This window comes from Podospora pseudocomata, chromosome 7, assembly GCF_035222375.1.
Source record: "Podospora pseudocomata strain CBS 415.72m chromosome 7, whole genome shotgun sequence".
Taxonomy (NCBI): domain Eukaryota; kingdom Fungi; phylum Ascomycota; class Sordariomycetes; order Sordariales; family Podosporaceae; genus Podospora; species Podospora pseudocomata.
This window is the reverse complement of record NC_085891.1, coordinates 2,844,604-2,858,735: the sequence shown is the minus strand read 5'-3', so window position 1 is coordinate 2,858,735 and position 14,132 is coordinate 2,844,604. Positions and strand designations below refer to the sequence as shown.

Sequence of the window (14,132 nt, the reverse complement as noted above, 5' to 3'; positions counted from 1 at the left end):
ACAGCCAACTCAACCTCAGAGGGATCAGTCACGCCCTGTACCCAGGGATCGCCCACAGACATAGCGGCTCACCCGCTCGTCCCAACGGAGGTGGCCTCCAAAGGGGTAAAAGATTTTCCAGCAGGTTAAACACTGGGCCATATCATTACATACTGCCGTACACGTGTGGTTTTGATAGTCTCTCAAGTGGGAAAAGTCTTTCGAGCAGGTTAGACACCGGACCACATCTACTGCCGCACCCACAGTTGAATTGGTTGCCGTGGTTGTCGGTGTCATGATTGGTGTGGTTGGCACGGTGGAAGTTGGGGTGGCGAAAGGGTCGGAAGCAGCAAGAGTCGTGACCAAGGCCTCCAGTTCTTCTACACGGACTTCAAGATTGGGGATTGTGGATTGCTGCGTATCAGCCGTAGTGTTCTTGTCCAGAGAGGTGGAGGAGGAACTGTCATTTTCCGATGCGGAGGAAGTAACGTTGGCGAGAGCCTGGGAGAGCGAGGTTAACGTGGTATATGACCTCTGAAGCTCGGCTTCCAATAATTCGGCCCTGGCTTGCGAGTAACTCGACTCTTTCTCCAAGCTCTGGATTCTCTCCTCTTTCTCCTTAAGTCGTAGAAGAGCCACATGGGCAAATTGAACCCAGTACCTGAAACGGAGATACCAGAATGGTCCTGGTGGCTCGCCTGGTGTTCCGGCTAGGCGGCAAGCTTCGTTGACGTGATCGTTGCATCGTGTTGTGAGCTTGGGGACGTCATCGAGATCGGAGGTTTGGACGTCTTCCTTGTTGGTGGGTAGTTGACACGACGGATTGGAACGAGGTCGGATCTGTTGCTGAGATGGATCGCTGTGGATGGAAGGAAGATGTTTAAATAAAAGAGAGTGGTGATGAGCCGAAAGATCTGACGTGGCGCCTCTTCCACCTTTCATGGTTTGTAACATGCTATCCGTAAGAAACTTTATCTCGGGTTTAGACTTCCAGTCAGGCGCCTGGGTGAGAGATTGGGTTGTGGCTGGGTGAGGAAACTCAACCTTGACACAGTCAAACTCTCATTCTATGTGGCTGAAGCTAGCCCTGCCTTGAGACATCACTTCATATAAGGTCAGTAAAGCAATCATGTGCGTACTCTCGGCAGAACAATCTCTCGACCACAAAGCATAAAGAGGTACACCCTGTCTAATAATGTAGCACTCGATGGAACCCGATGCCCGACTCTCATGGACACACTCAAGTTGTAGAGTGCATATGTGATCAATTCGCTTGGTTTAAACATTATGATACAAATACGAATCTCCACTAGTCCTTTGTCCTTCCTCTCCACCCGGCCTCTTTCCTATCTCGCTCTGGTATAATGCCCCCGGTTCTGTTCCATCCGCAGACTCTCCTCCTGACTAGGAAGCGGTGCTCGTCTTCGGCCGCCCGCCTCACGATCCCCATGACCGCCGTCACCAAAATTCTGGGCCGCAGCTTGAGCAGCCAGATGGGGCGGCGGAGGAGGGAAACCAGGTGGCAGAGGAAACCCTGGAGGCGGAATGAGGCCAGGCGGAAGCATCCCTGGCGGGGGAGGCGGGATACCACCCGAGCTGGGAGGTGGTGGCGGTGGAATACCAGCCTTTTTCATCATCTCGGCAATGGCAGCGAAATCGGGAGGATTCTTGGGATCGATTCCGGGGAGCGGAGGCGGTGGGAGTCCTGGTAACGGGAAGGGTAAGTTGGGTGGAACACCGGCACCTCTTCCGGCAAGACCAGGCGGCGGTGGAGGACCTAGGCCGGGCAGAGCTGAAACTCCTTGCATGGGCAGGCCTGGAATGTTGCCAAACCCAGGAATGCCAGGTGGCTTGATGGGCATCTTTTGGTCGACAAGGCCGTCCATCTCATCCTCCATTTCTTGTTCTTCTTCGACTTGACGCATATGACGGTTCCCACGGCGATCCCATGTGCCTTGGGCCTCAGCGGCGGCTTCGCCAATGTGGTAGCGATCATTGAATTCAGTTTCGCCCGGTCGAGAGCGGGTCCAAAAACGGGTGATGCGGTCGTTGGAGCCCGATGCTAGAATGTGGCCAAGCGGATGCCAGTCGAGCGACCAGATAGCAAAGTCGTGAGCATAGGGTATCTTGTGGGCAGGGTAAATAGTCTGGGCAGGGCATGACTGAGGATCGGGGCTGTCGTATACAGCAATGGAGGGCGCGTGGCCCGGAGGGGTGTTGGGCTCGTCAAGCAAGTAGTGAAAGAGCGAACCTTCGGCGCCGCCAGTGCTAAGAAGATTTGGGTGGATGGGATGCCATGTCAGGGTGGAGATATCCTTTTCGTGACCGCGGAGGAGGACAATATCTCTCATCATGCGCAGGTCGAACACACGAGCAGTTTGGTCTCGGGCAGACGTGGCGAGGCATTGGCCTCGTACCTTCTCAAAGGAAGTCTTTGTGATGGTGTTCTTGTGGCCATGGAGTGTGGTCAGGCAGCGACCTGTTCTTGGATCCCAGAGCTTGACGAGATGGTCCTTTGATCCCGACACAATCAGTCCCTTTGTGGGATGCCAGTCGCAACTCTTTGCATCCCATCCATGACCCGTCAGTGTCTGTTCAGAAGCGGCAGCAGCAAAGTCGAAAATCTTGAGAGTAGAGTCGTCCGAGGCGGTCACAAACTTGGTGTCGTTCGGGCTAAAGGCAAGATCTCGAACAGGATCTTGATGAGCGCGGAAACTCTCCAAGTTGTTGAAATTGGGTTGCCAATATTTGATCATGCCGTCGTGATCAGCAGACACAAGCCAATCGTCACTATGGGAGTAGGCTAAGGCGCGGATAGCAGAATCGTGAGCCTGCATGATAGTTTCGAAGTTGAAACCTGTGCCATTCCAAAGCGTGAACTCGCCACTGCTAGAGGCCGTCAAAAGTCTTCTGCCTTCTGGCGTCCATCTCACCACGTTGACGGGATGTTTGATCTTGTTGAGGGAGGAGTGAAGGTGCTTGGTTGGCACCGTGTCAGCTGGATTCGATCTTCTGGCAATGGGTGGAAGCATCTGTCGAGGAATTAGCATTGATTATTGCACCGGAAACAAGAGTGGAAGTACTTACATCGACAATATAGCTAGCACTCGGTCTCTCAACCTCACCACGGTAGGAACCCTGGTATCCCGGCCGGCGGTTTCTCATCCAGTGGACGATGGTGGCACCATAGTCGGTTACAGGACCTGGGGGGGGGAAGGAAGGTTCTGTTAGCTTTTTGGTCCGTTTCTGTTTCTGTTTTTTGCAAGTCATCTTGGTGATCAATGTTGTCGATGTATCAGGATGTATCCAGGGTGGGGGAAGTCGCAAACAGAACTTAGAGTCGCAGCAATAAGGCGAAAACTTACGTCGACCTCGAGCTCTCGGTGGCATAGGACCATCGTGGCCACCCCCGCCAAAGCCCTTCTCGCCATGGTCTCTGCCCTCGTATGCCATGGCAATGGCAATATCAATATGGCCGGGATCGAATTCGATGAGACTCGGCAATGAATGAGACCAGTACCTGTATCGACCTGTACAAGACCTTGGTGATAAGCTGGGTAAGATTTCTGTCGAGATTTATACTATGATGGCTAATCTCATGGGATTGGGTGTAGTGACGACGTTGGGACAAGCAACAAGTCGAGCTAGTGGTTTTGGGTGCAATTTGTGAATTGTCTATAAAGTAACAGCTCTCTGAAGCTTCTGGCTTTGTCGCGTCCCATGGTGGGCGCGAAGCAATTAACATGTGGACCGTGCACGAAGCAAGTGTGGATACTACAGTGTGGTGGTAATATAGACACGGTGCATCTCCTTGCCCTGGTGGAGCAGGCTGGCATGCGCCAAGACAGCACCACCCCTGCCATGATATGCCCCACCGTTGTGACGACTGCAGGAATTGCATGTGCAAACCTGAAAGCAGGCCTGCAGCTTTTCACGTTCTCCGTCCAATGTCGACGCTGCTTTCGATATTGAACTGCCTGTAAGAGCTTGGCTCACAATGTCTCGTGCTCTTGGTGTACCCTCCAGCAAGATAAGAACTTGTGGACTTTAAACAACCACCAGTTGCTTGTTATCTATCTTCACCATCACTGCTTCTCTCGTATAAACGGACACTTTGAGGCTCCCGGTTGCAGCAGCCAACGGTGTTCTGCTGCGGGCCTAGCTACCTTAGCTTTGCTCCCTTCCTTGCCCTGCCCTGCCCACCCTGCCCCTTTGGCCCCTTATTACATACATCAAGCATCGATATCACGTCCTCGCGGCCTGCTTCTGACCCATTCATTCGCTTCCAATTGTCTTCTCCTTCCTCGGCCCTTCCGTGCCATACCGAGGAATTAGTTCCATCGGCATCTCTGCCAAATAAAACCAGCCCAGTGACGCACCGTTTCTTGGACCCTGACCAGCCAAAAAAAGCGATTTGATTTGTTATATCGCCACCACATTCTTTAAACATTATAACGTTCGCTACTTTTGTTTATTTCACCCACACCATTTTCCATTTTTATTCTTGTTTGTTTCAATCTCATGTCTCAGGCGTCATTATCGCCTACCAATGATTCCAAGATGAACACGGCTACAGCGACGGGCACTCGCCTTGATGACCCCGCGAATGGCGTCACTCGCAGAACAGGAGGGGAGGATGGGGGAGTTGTGAAAAAGACGGACCAATTGAATGGCAATTCCAACACGGAAACAACAATTTCAACACCAGAGAAACCGAAACGATCATATCGCAGCAGAAAGTACCGCCATGTCGAAGCTATTCATTCTGAGTCGCAACCCTCATGTCTTAGCCATGACACAACCGAGACACCCAGCTTTTTGGGGTTTCGCAACCTCATGGTGATTGTCCTGGTAGTTGGCAACCTCCGTCTTGTCATTGAAAACATTCAAAAGGTAGCCGGCTCCCTTGGTTTTCACCAATGATTCTCCTACATTCACTGACATAAAACCCCAGTATGGCGTCCTCATCTGCCTCAACTGCCACGACTTCCGCCCCACCGACCTCCAAATCGGCATCTTCCTCTACTTCCTCATCCCCTGCCACCTCTTCCTCGCCTACTTCATCGAGCTCGTAGCCGCCCACTCAGCCCGCAGCTCCCTATTCCCAAAACCCAAACCTTCCCCTTCAGGAACCTCCAGTCCCACCGAAGCCCAGCTCTCCAAGTTCCAATCCACCTGGACCCTCATCTGGATCTTCCACGCCCTCAACATCACCACCTGCCTTGTTTTGACGACCTACGTAGTCTGGTACCACGTCCACCACCCCCTCATCGGCACCCTCTCCGAAGTCCACGCCATCATCGTCTGGCTCAAAACCGCCAGCTACGCATTCACCAACCGCGACCTCCGCCACGCCTACCTCCACCCCGTCACTGGTGAACTCGACGCCCTCCCGGAATTATATAGGGAGTGTCCCTACCCCAACAACATCACCTTTACGAATCTAGTCTACTTTTGGTGGGCACCAACCCTAATCTACCAACCCGTCTACCCCCGCACCTCCAAAATCCGCTGGGTGTTTGTGGCCAAACGGCTCGGCGAGGTTGTCTGCCTCTCGGTGTTTATATGGTTCTGCTCCGCGCAGTATGCCACCCCGGTGTTGATCAACTCGCTCGATAAAATCGCCTCGTTGGATTATTTCAGTATAATCGAACGCCTCCTCAAACTGAGCACCATCTCCCTCGTCATCTGGCTAGCCGGATTTTTTGCGTTATTCCAATCCTTCCTCAACGCCCTGGCGGAAATCACAAGGTTTGGGGATAGGAGTTTTTACGAAGCGTGGTGGAATAGTGAGGGGTTGGGGATGTACTGGCGGACGTGGAACAAGCCAGTGTATCAGTTTTTCCGGCGTCACGTCTATTCCCCTATGCGCTCGAGGGGGTACACGCACAAGACTGCGAGCTTCGCGGTTTTTTTCCTGAGTGCGGTTTTGCATGAGTTGCTGGTTGGTGTACCTACTCACAATCTCATCGGTATTTTTCCCCTATCCCCCCTTCCTCCCATCAAAGGTCGTGATGCTAACGGATAGTAGGTGTCGCCTTTCTGGGCATGTTCTTACAGCTACCCCTCATCCAAATAACCCAACCGCTGGAGAAAAGAAAGTCGTCGAGCGGGAAGCTGCTGGGCAACACCATCTTTTGGGTCTCTTTCACGATATTCGGACAGCCGTTCGCAGCGCTCATGTACTTTTATGCTTGGCAGGCCAAGTACGGGAGCGTGAGCAGGCAGCAGCAGCACCAGAGCGTCCAGGCTGTTTGTCCTGCTCCTCACTGATTTCTTTTTTTTCCCGTTATATATAGGGGAGTGATCGTATAAGCTGCTGTTGTATATAGCCGGACAGTAATGACAAGTAGATGGAAATGAGAAAATTCACACGTTTTAATACACTAACCACCACTTTGATCTCAAAAATCATTCTCTTGATCCCTATCCCTACCATAATCTATGATACACCCCCCCCCCCCTCCCATTTTCCGATCCCAATTCCCCCAAATAACCCAAACCTAACCCAACTCCAAGTCCCTACCAAACCAACCTGTCGACCTCAAGGAACAAAAGGAATCTTGGTCCCCACCCTCCTCCTATAATCAACATACTCCTCCCCAAAAAACCTCACCAGCGCCTCCTCCTCCACCTTGATCCTCCCGCTAAAAAACTTCCACAGCACCGCCGCATACCCAACAAAGCTTACCACGTTCCCCATCGTCAGCTGCGTCCCCAGCGCCCACCAAAAGAACCCAAAGTAGCTCGGGTGTCTGAACGCCGCGTATATCCCGCTCGTCACCAGCACATGGCCCGCGTTCCGCTGGTGCTGAACCAAGTGGTTGAAACTAGGTCCAGCCTGGCACATGGCCACCGTGCGGACCGTCTGTCCAATCAGTGTCAAGGCAAAGCCAGCCACACAAACAAGTTTCCCAATGTGAAACGGCGCCCACTGTGCGTTTGGAAAAAACACATTGGTGACGAGGCATTCGAGCGTGGCAAAGGAGTGGGCGATGGCGTAGCCGGGCCAGTTGGCCGTGAGGAGAAAGGACGAGACCTCGGCTGCTCGGGTGTTGTACGCGGCCGTGGTCCAGAATTCGAGAAAGTGAAAGGTGGAGAGGGAAGCGAGAAAAAAGGGCAGGCGCCAGAGCGGGGAGGAGGTGAAGAGGAGGATGTAGAGCGTGCTCGAGATGCCAATTGTGAGGGCTATCCCGAGGCAAAAGGAGCGGACGGCGATCCCGGCGAGGGACTTGGGCTGTCGAGGGTAGTAGAGACGGTCTGGGTTGTTGTAGGCCGGAGCGCTGTCATTTTCAGAGTCAGCTTTGGGATCCTCCTCGGTGGTCTTGACACGATCGACAGGATGGATCTTTCTTTGTGAGCTTGTCGAAGAGGTCGTCGAACTACGGCCTGTGACCTTGCGCGGAGATGGCGCTTGGCCGTTGAACTCGGTCGTGTGAAGGGTTGCGCGCTTGGGTTCCCCCATGGCGTTGATGCAGAGGTTGAGGTGAACAAAGTGGTTGAAACGGGTTGGAGAATATCAGACAATTATAGACTTACCTGTCAGGCGCCCATGCTCGGTATGCTCTCTCCATCTGAAAGCGGTGCGGCTCGGAAGAAGGCAGCTTGGAAGCCTCGTGCAAACAAAGGCCCTTGCTGTGCGCTTTCTTCTCCTAACCCATTCCCCGGTGTGATCGCTAGTATTGTAGCGCAAGTATTGTTGAACTCGCTGTTGTTTCTCTTCGTCTTTGAGGATTTGGCTGGATCGTCGTCTGTCAAGCTTCTGAGTCTCTGAGTGTCGGATCGCGTCTCTGCCCTGTCAACTGAAGATTTGGGGCGCCGGCAGGCATGTTAGAGCGCCCCCACCATACAGGGGTGGAACCCCGTTATGACGCAATAGCTGGGATCTCTCATGCTGCATAAATCAATGGAGCTGTCTCAACTTCAACGTCCTGAGCATTGAAGCACCTATCCATTAAAACAGGCGCAAGCTTTTCTGGTCTCTCTCTCGTTGTGTTTGTCATGACCGTTGACTGGGCTTACTGTTGACTCTGTCAAACCCAGACAAAGAGTGCTACTCAAGCCCAGGAAGCGCAAAAGCCGTTGTCTCGGCGCCAGTTACAGACCGCCCTGGATTCTGAAGGACGCGACCAGCAGCACCAAGACGTTGACCCAGCCCCATACAAACGGAACCCAGGTCGACATGGTGAAGTTTCCAGCAAGATAGCCAGCACCGACCCTGCAAACATCAGCATATACACCCTGACCAGCAATAGCAGGGAAACCAACATCAGCCCGACAACACTGCCGGCTATGACAGCTTCGCACGCAGCGATAAAAGCATAGATCAGGGGCACAATCCAGAGATATTTCCAGGTAGACCTCCTCTTGCCGATCTGCATCAACACGGCTACACCCACGGCGCCCAGATGAAACAGGCCATAGAGGATGAGGGTCCAATAAAGTGTAAACTTCCAGATGTCGTCGAGTTCGTAGAGCGCGACCTTGGAGTCCTGGGGCGGCCAGAACAGGGACGGGAACGGCGGTTGGGTATAGCCTGGGGGAGGAGCATCGCGTCGGATATGGCGACTGCATGGTCAGGTTAGGATACTGGCAATGATAGACAGCATTCAAGGGGCAAACTCACGATATGCGGTCCATCGCGACCAGGCAGCGCCAAGTTCCGGCCGTGTCGTCCGTTGCAGGAATGGATATCAGTATCGCCGGTGGATCAAGCTGCAGCTGAGCCCCGTAGTTATTAGATGGTGGTTGGTGCTGAGTTCAGCGCATCGGGGCACTAACAAGGCAGAGCTGGGCGAGCTTGGTTAATGCATAACCCGGCTATGAGCATATGCCTCGGCACCGACGACACACCCAGGCGCGGCGCACCTTTGATGCCGAGCACGCGCACCTGCCCCTCGACTTTTGTAGATTCACTGCCTTTTCAATATCAAACTGTAATTCTGTCGATTCGCTCATTGTTCTTCTCACCATCGGTGCTGCTTGTTCAGAGTTGGACTGTTTCTCCGTCTCTCTTATGAATTAATCCAAGTTCCGGTCGACCGCAACCCGCCATGTCTATCGACCGCCTACTGACCAAGGTCCTGGAGCTCTACCAAGACGTTCACGACGATGCGCGCACCGAGCAGATTTATGGGTCAACCACGGCGCTGTTGACCAACCTTTCGAATCCCCTGAATCTTTCGCTGCTCACCTCACAACTATTGATTGCGCCGGCAATATGGGGCCGTCCGGATGCCATGCGCACATGTTATCGGGTCATCAGCATCTTCAACTCAGCCGCCATTCACGTGCGCCGGAACGAGCTTGAGAACGCCAAACACAAGGGTCCGCGGGCGGGTGGCGGCTTGGGCAGTGACGCATGGGCAGCAGCGGTTCTGAAGGGAGCCGACGGTCAATCAAACAGATGGCAGCATCTTTTGGTGTTTGCCGGTGTGTTGATGGGGATGGAGAGCGGGAACCGGAATTCGTTAAGCGGAGGGATGCGCCGGACGGTTGAGCGTGCTGTTGTCACGGCTGCCAATCTTGCGCTGAGGAAGAATGAACCAGTCCCGCAAGCGCCTGCTGGACCTGTCACTTTGGCGCTCAACTTTACGTTTTCCTTGCTGTCGGAGTCATCACGCGCCTCGTTGAACTGCGATGCTCTGATCCCGGCTGCGACGACGGCCATGCTTGGTGCTGATGGTCTTGAGGATGGGTATTTTCTTGGCGCCGTTGATATCGATGTTCGACAAGCTGTGGAAAGGTTCACGTGGGAACCAAACTCGCCGTCATACCTCCATATCACTCAGCTGGAGAAGAAGCCATTGGTGTCTGGCCTGGGCCCCCTTTCGAGGTTGCTGGGGTACGCCATTCAGAATGCTCGGAATTCCCAAGTAATCCTCCAGCTTCAGGATGACTTGATCGCGTTTACGGGGAAGCTGTTTCAGCATTGGCAAGTAAACAACAAGCTTTCTGAGCTGGAGATCTCCGAGGAAAGCATCTACCTCACCCCGGAAACCATGTCAGGGACATGGGAGGGGCTCTGGAACTTCCTCAAGAAAGTCATGTATGCCATCGTCGCCGTCTCGCAAGCCGTCGTGGCCCGCAGTCTTCTTGACTGGCGCCTCAAGAAGCACGATGTGGCGCCAGTGGTGGCCGCCAAGACACTACACACCCTTCGAAACCTTTACTTTATCTCTTCCAGGAACGGAAGCGACTCCTTCCAGGTGTACCAGTTCACCTACCTAACCTCCCTCGACACACTCTCCCGCTTCGGGGACGCCTCAGCAGCGTTCCTGGAGGAAATCAAACCAAACACCGAAGGCACAATCCCCTTCCATCCCCTCCACCGCACACTCGACTTGTTCTACCTCAACGTAGCCGAACACCTACCACTCCACCTCCCACCAGAAGCGTGCGACAAGTTGATCATCCAGCCGGCAATCACCTACCTGACCAACGCAGCAGCGCCCCTATCACCTCGCATGATGGAGCTGTTCGAGTCAGCCCACAGCGCGGTTTTGTCGGTCTTATCATGCCCACACAACGCACCCATCACCGTCAAGATCGTCCCATTCTACGCAGAAACTTTGTTTTCCTCATTTCCCAAGCACATCTCCCCACGGCAATTCCGTCTAGCATTCAAAACAGTCATGCAGATTTTATCACCCCCCTTCCCTATTGCCGCCAGTCATCCACAGCTGGCGGAGACACTCCTTGAGATGGTCCGCTACCGAGCTAGTATTGCTGGACAAGATCCTAATGGGCAGGCACCGCTTCCGCCGCCGCCGGCTGCTGATCCCCTGGAGGCTCAGGAGCCGATGTCGGAGCAGAGTACGCTTGTTTTGACGTTGATTGATGCGTTGCCGTTTTTGCAGTTGGATATCTTTGAGGATTGGATGACGCTTGCTGCTCACGCGGTGAATGAGATTAGGGATTCTGCGTTGAGGGAGGTGGTGAAGAGGAGGTTCTGGGAGGTGTTGGTGAGTGGGGAGATGGACGTTGAGAGGGCCGCTATCGGGGTGGCGTGGTGGGGGACGAAGGGGGGACGGGAGGCGGTGTTGTTTGGAAGGGCGCCGGAGAGGCAGGAGGAGATGTACATGATGAGTGGGGCGCTTTCGAGGCCGGAGAGGGGGAGTAAGTTGTGAGAGAGACGGTGTTGCGAGCCCTGTTTTGGGGAGGGGACGTAAGAGCTTACGTGGGAGGGGCGGACAAGGGCGGTTTCAAGGCTGTGGATTGTGTGTGTGTCAGGGACATGTTACGTGTTTGTTCGGGCTCAGCTGAGGAGGACTCGCTCCCATCGCCGGCCCGTGTGGAATGATCCGGTGTTCTGGGAGACACGGCAGTACCACCTGGCCGGTCCCGATCACACTTTGATCAGGCGGTCAGCTCGTTTCATACCGGAAACACTTTGTCCTTCCAACCGAGAGGGGTGTCTGGTGTGGGAGCTGGGAGGGGGGGGGAGGTGATGCTGTATGTCACAGATGCATACACATGTAATATAAGACCCCGCAAATAGGGGAGCGCAAAGGGACTTTTGTGTGAACGGGACACAAAGCGGGTTCTGGGATGATTAATGAAAGGGCCTTTTTTTTTTTTGGCATCTTTGAATCGTGTGAGAAGGTGTATATATACTCCCCTACCTCCTCCTCGTCCTTTGAACCCCATCATCACCTACCTACCTATCTCATCCCATCATACACATTTAACACCGAACTACACCAGTCTGTTCTTCAGGATGTCTCAATACTTTCGCCCCAACGAGCACCCCACCGGGGTAGGTTGTTTATTTCCAATCATGTTGATATATGCTAACAGAATAGCACACCTCCCTCCCTAACACCACCACCACCTCCACCACCCAACCCACCACATCCGCCACCGAACCCACCACCACAACCACATCCCCCGACCAACCCTCCACCCGCACCATCACCACCCCCTACTCCACCCTCGACCAAACTGCCACCCTCCCCACAACCTCTGCTCCAGCCGAGACCTCAGCCCCAGAGACAGTTTCCGGGCTGGACCAGGCACACGTTAAGCGGCCTAAGCTCACCAGTGAGGAGGATGAGGAGGGGGCGGAGCTGGAGGGAGTAAAACAGAAAGATGGCAGACAGGAGGGGGGGAGATTGGGGGAAAAGATCGAGGGACGGATTCGGGGGGCGGTGGGAGGGGTGTTTGATGATTTGAAGGGGGCTGTTGGGCAGGGGGGGGAGAAGGAGGGTGAGGAGGGGAAGGAGGGGAAGGAGGGGAAGAAGGGGTTGGGGTTGCTGTGGAGTTCTTAGGGTTGAGGGGGGCGTGGTAAGTTGGAGGTGGTGAGTGGTAAGTTCAGGTGAGAGATTTCCCAGGAAGGGCTCCCCGTGTGGACCTCAATGGCTTGCGATGAAGGAATTGAAAAGATGGTTGCTGGACAAGTGGAGGCAAAGCTGTCGTGGCAGCTGATTTGGGTTTGTGAGTGTGAAGATAACATTTGCTTTGCCGGTTGGAGGGCTTGGAAAAGGAGGCTTTGGCTGCTGGGTCTTGCTGGATAAGTGGAGGCGAAGCTGCCATGGGGGTTGATCTGAGTTGTGAGAGTCAAGATGACGTTTTGCTTGCTGGCCGGAGAGCTTGGAAAAGGGGCTTTGGCTGCTGATTTGAGCCGCAAATGGGAGGAGATCGTGGCTTGATGGGAAGATGTGAATCAGATAGGCGTGATCTAAGTTTTGTTCCGGGTGGTTAGACTTTGGAAGATTTTCTTTATTCAAAGTATGATTTTGTGAGGTTATTTATTTATACCTATTACCACCAGCCTCACTCTTGGCCACTCCCTCTCTTTACCACTCCCACTCTTCGCCACTCTCACTCTTCGTCTCTCACTCTTCGTCTCTCTCACTCTTCGTCTCTCTCACTCTTCGTCTCTCTCACTCTTCACCACTCTCGTCACATCCTCGTCGTCACCACCACTCCAGAGACTCAGCAAAAACCATCCATTGGACTCAATCATCAAAATGTCTAACCACTTGCCAACGACCTATTACCGGCCCAGGATCGCCTCTGATCCCGCCGTCGTCGAGCGCCTAGAAGCGCAGTTCCGAGAAATCAACTGGGCGGTGTACACCAGACGCATCGATTTAACCCACAATGAAGTGGGCTTGAGGATGTGGAACTGGGCCAATTGGTTCAAGCAATGTGCTGAAGCGCGCGGGGAAGCCATCAGCTGGTCGCAGAACCCGGCCTCAGATGGAGGCGTCTTCGAAGACAGAGCCACTCCTGTCAGTGGACCCTTCGAAGAAAATGACGAGGCCACAGAAGCCCTCAAGGAGGACATGGGGGAATCTGGAACGGACGTGGAGAACCCCAATAAGAGCCTCGAAGAGGCCATGGGAGACTTGAATAAGACTCTGGAGAACTTGAATAAGACGATTCAAGATTTCAACAAATGGATGCAAAACTCGCTGAGGGATACGAAAAACCTCGGTAAACAGGACAAGCCTCCCACCTTCAACTTTTCTTCCACCATCACAGGTGGAATTTCGGCTGTTGGTACACAGATCAACACATCGAATTTGACAGTGAAAGCTGAAAGTCCAGCTTCGGAGGCGGGTTTGTCGGTTCATGAGGCCTCCAGAACTAAAGGCTTAGCGGAGGTGAAGCCAGCCGCTTCTTGTGGGCAGCCTTGGGGTCCTTGAGGAAGGGTAGAAGGATGGAGACATTTTTGGAGGATTGGCTAGTGATGGTGAATGTATTTTTTTTCTTTTCTTTTCTTTTCTTTTTTTTTTTTGGTGTAGGAGATATTGGTTTGATGTGGTTGTTGCCATGGATGACAATATCAGTTAGGGCTGGGCACGTTATAGACAAAGAAATAGAGATTGCTGCGGAATGATACACCCCTACAGTGGAAGCTTAGATAGGTATGGTATAAATATCACCACGATTTTTACTCTAACCCTGACCCCGCTCCAGGTGAGCATAGTACGGTAAACTCAACGTCGGTTAGAAACTTGTTCTAACAACCCAACCTTGTCACTAGTTGAATCAAACGCTCTGTTATCCTGAGCACAATTTAACTCGTGCACGCCATAGACAGAAGAATAGAGACTGCGGCAGAATATCAAGTCCTCAAAAGATAGGTATAATATAATGCCTTTATTTTGCCCACAGCGTGTCCCGTTATCAGACTAGAACACAAT

At 53.3% G+C, this 14,132-nt stretch overlaps 7 protein-coding genes across 7 annotated transcripts; 4 read left to right on the top strand and 3 right to left on the bottom strand.

Annotated features, from left to right (window-relative positions):
• Nucleotides 1–1,226: 1,226 nt before the first annotated feature.
• Nucleotides 1,227–3,680, bottom strand: PFS2 (pre-mRNA cleavage and polyadenylation factor (CPF) complex subunit). Its single transcript, XM_062893820.1, has 3 exons — nt 3,345–3,680; nt 3,067–3,210; nt 1,227–3,011 (listed from the first exon to the last, which is right to left on the bottom strand). Exons 1-3 carry the CDS (start codon nt 3,408–3,410, stop codon nt 1,326–1,328), a joined length of 1,896 nt encoding a protein of 631 aa, XP_062739665.1. The 5' UTR covers nt 3,411–3,680; the 3' UTR covers nt 1,227–1,325.
• A 297-nt stretch (nt 3,681–3,977) lies between these two features.
• QC762_709700 (uncharacterized protein) lies at nt 3,978–6,390 on the top strand. Its single transcript, XM_062893819.1, has 3 exons — nt 3,978–4,872; nt 4,934–5,951; nt 6,011–6,390. Exons 1-3 carry the CDS (start codon nt 4,501–4,503, stop codon nt 6,250–6,252), a joined length of 1,632 nt encoding a protein of 543 aa, XP_062739664.1. The 5' UTR covers nt 3,978–4,500; the 3' UTR covers nt 6,253–6,390.
• A 112-nt stretch (nt 6,391–6,502) lies between these two features.
• Nucleotides 6,503–7,553, bottom strand: STE14 (farnesyl cysteine-carboxyl methyltransferase; the record flags this gene model as incomplete). Its single annotated transcript, XM_062893818.1, has 2 exons — nt 6,503–7,262; nt 7,519–7,553. The coding sequence occupies 2 exons, from the start codon at nt 7,551–7,553 to the stop codon at nt 6,524–6,526; spliced, it is 774 nt and encodes a 257-aa protein (XP_062739663.1). The 3' UTR covers nt 6,503–6,523.
• Nucleotides 7,554–8,076: 523 nt separating this feature from the next.
• On the bottom strand, nt 8,077–8,737 carry QC762_709680 (uncharacterized protein; the record flags this gene model as incomplete). The annotated part of the gene is made up of 3 exons (XM_062893817.1): nt 8,606–8,737; nt 8,248–8,547; nt 8,077–8,197 (listed from the first exon to the last, which is right to left on the bottom strand). Exons 1-3 carry the CDS (start codon nt 8,617–8,619, stop codon nt 8,077–8,079), a joined length of 435 nt encoding a protein of 144 aa, XP_062739662.1. The 5' UTR covers nt 8,620–8,737.
• Nucleotides 8,738–9,032: 295 nt separating this feature from the next.
• QC762_709670 (uncharacterized protein) lies at nt 9,033–11,108 on the top strand (the record flags this gene model as incomplete). The annotated part of the gene is made up of 1 exon (XM_062893816.1): nt 9,033–11,108. The coding sequence occupies one exon, from the start codon at nt 9,033–9,035 to the stop codon at nt 11,106–11,108; it is 2,076 nt and encodes a 691-aa protein (XP_062739661.1).
• Nucleotides 11,109–11,536: 428 nt separating this feature from the next.
• On the top strand, nt 11,537–12,248 carry QC762_709660 (uncharacterized protein; the record flags this gene model as incomplete). The annotated part of the gene is made up of 2 exons (XM_062893815.1): nt 11,537–11,737; nt 11,784–12,248. 2 exons carry the CDS (start codon nt 11,537–11,539, stop codon nt 12,246–12,248), a joined length of 666 nt encoding a protein of 221 aa, XP_062739660.1.
• Nucleotides 12,249–12,950: 702 nt separating this feature from the next.
• On the top strand, nt 12,951–13,631 carry QC762_709655 (uncharacterized protein; the record flags this gene model as incomplete). Its single annotated transcript, XM_062893814.1, has 1 exon — nt 12,951–13,631. One exon carries the CDS (start codon nt 12,951–12,953, stop codon nt 13,629–13,631), a length of 681 nt encoding a protein of 226 aa, XP_062739659.1.
• Nucleotides 13,632–14,132: the final 501 nt, after the last annotated feature.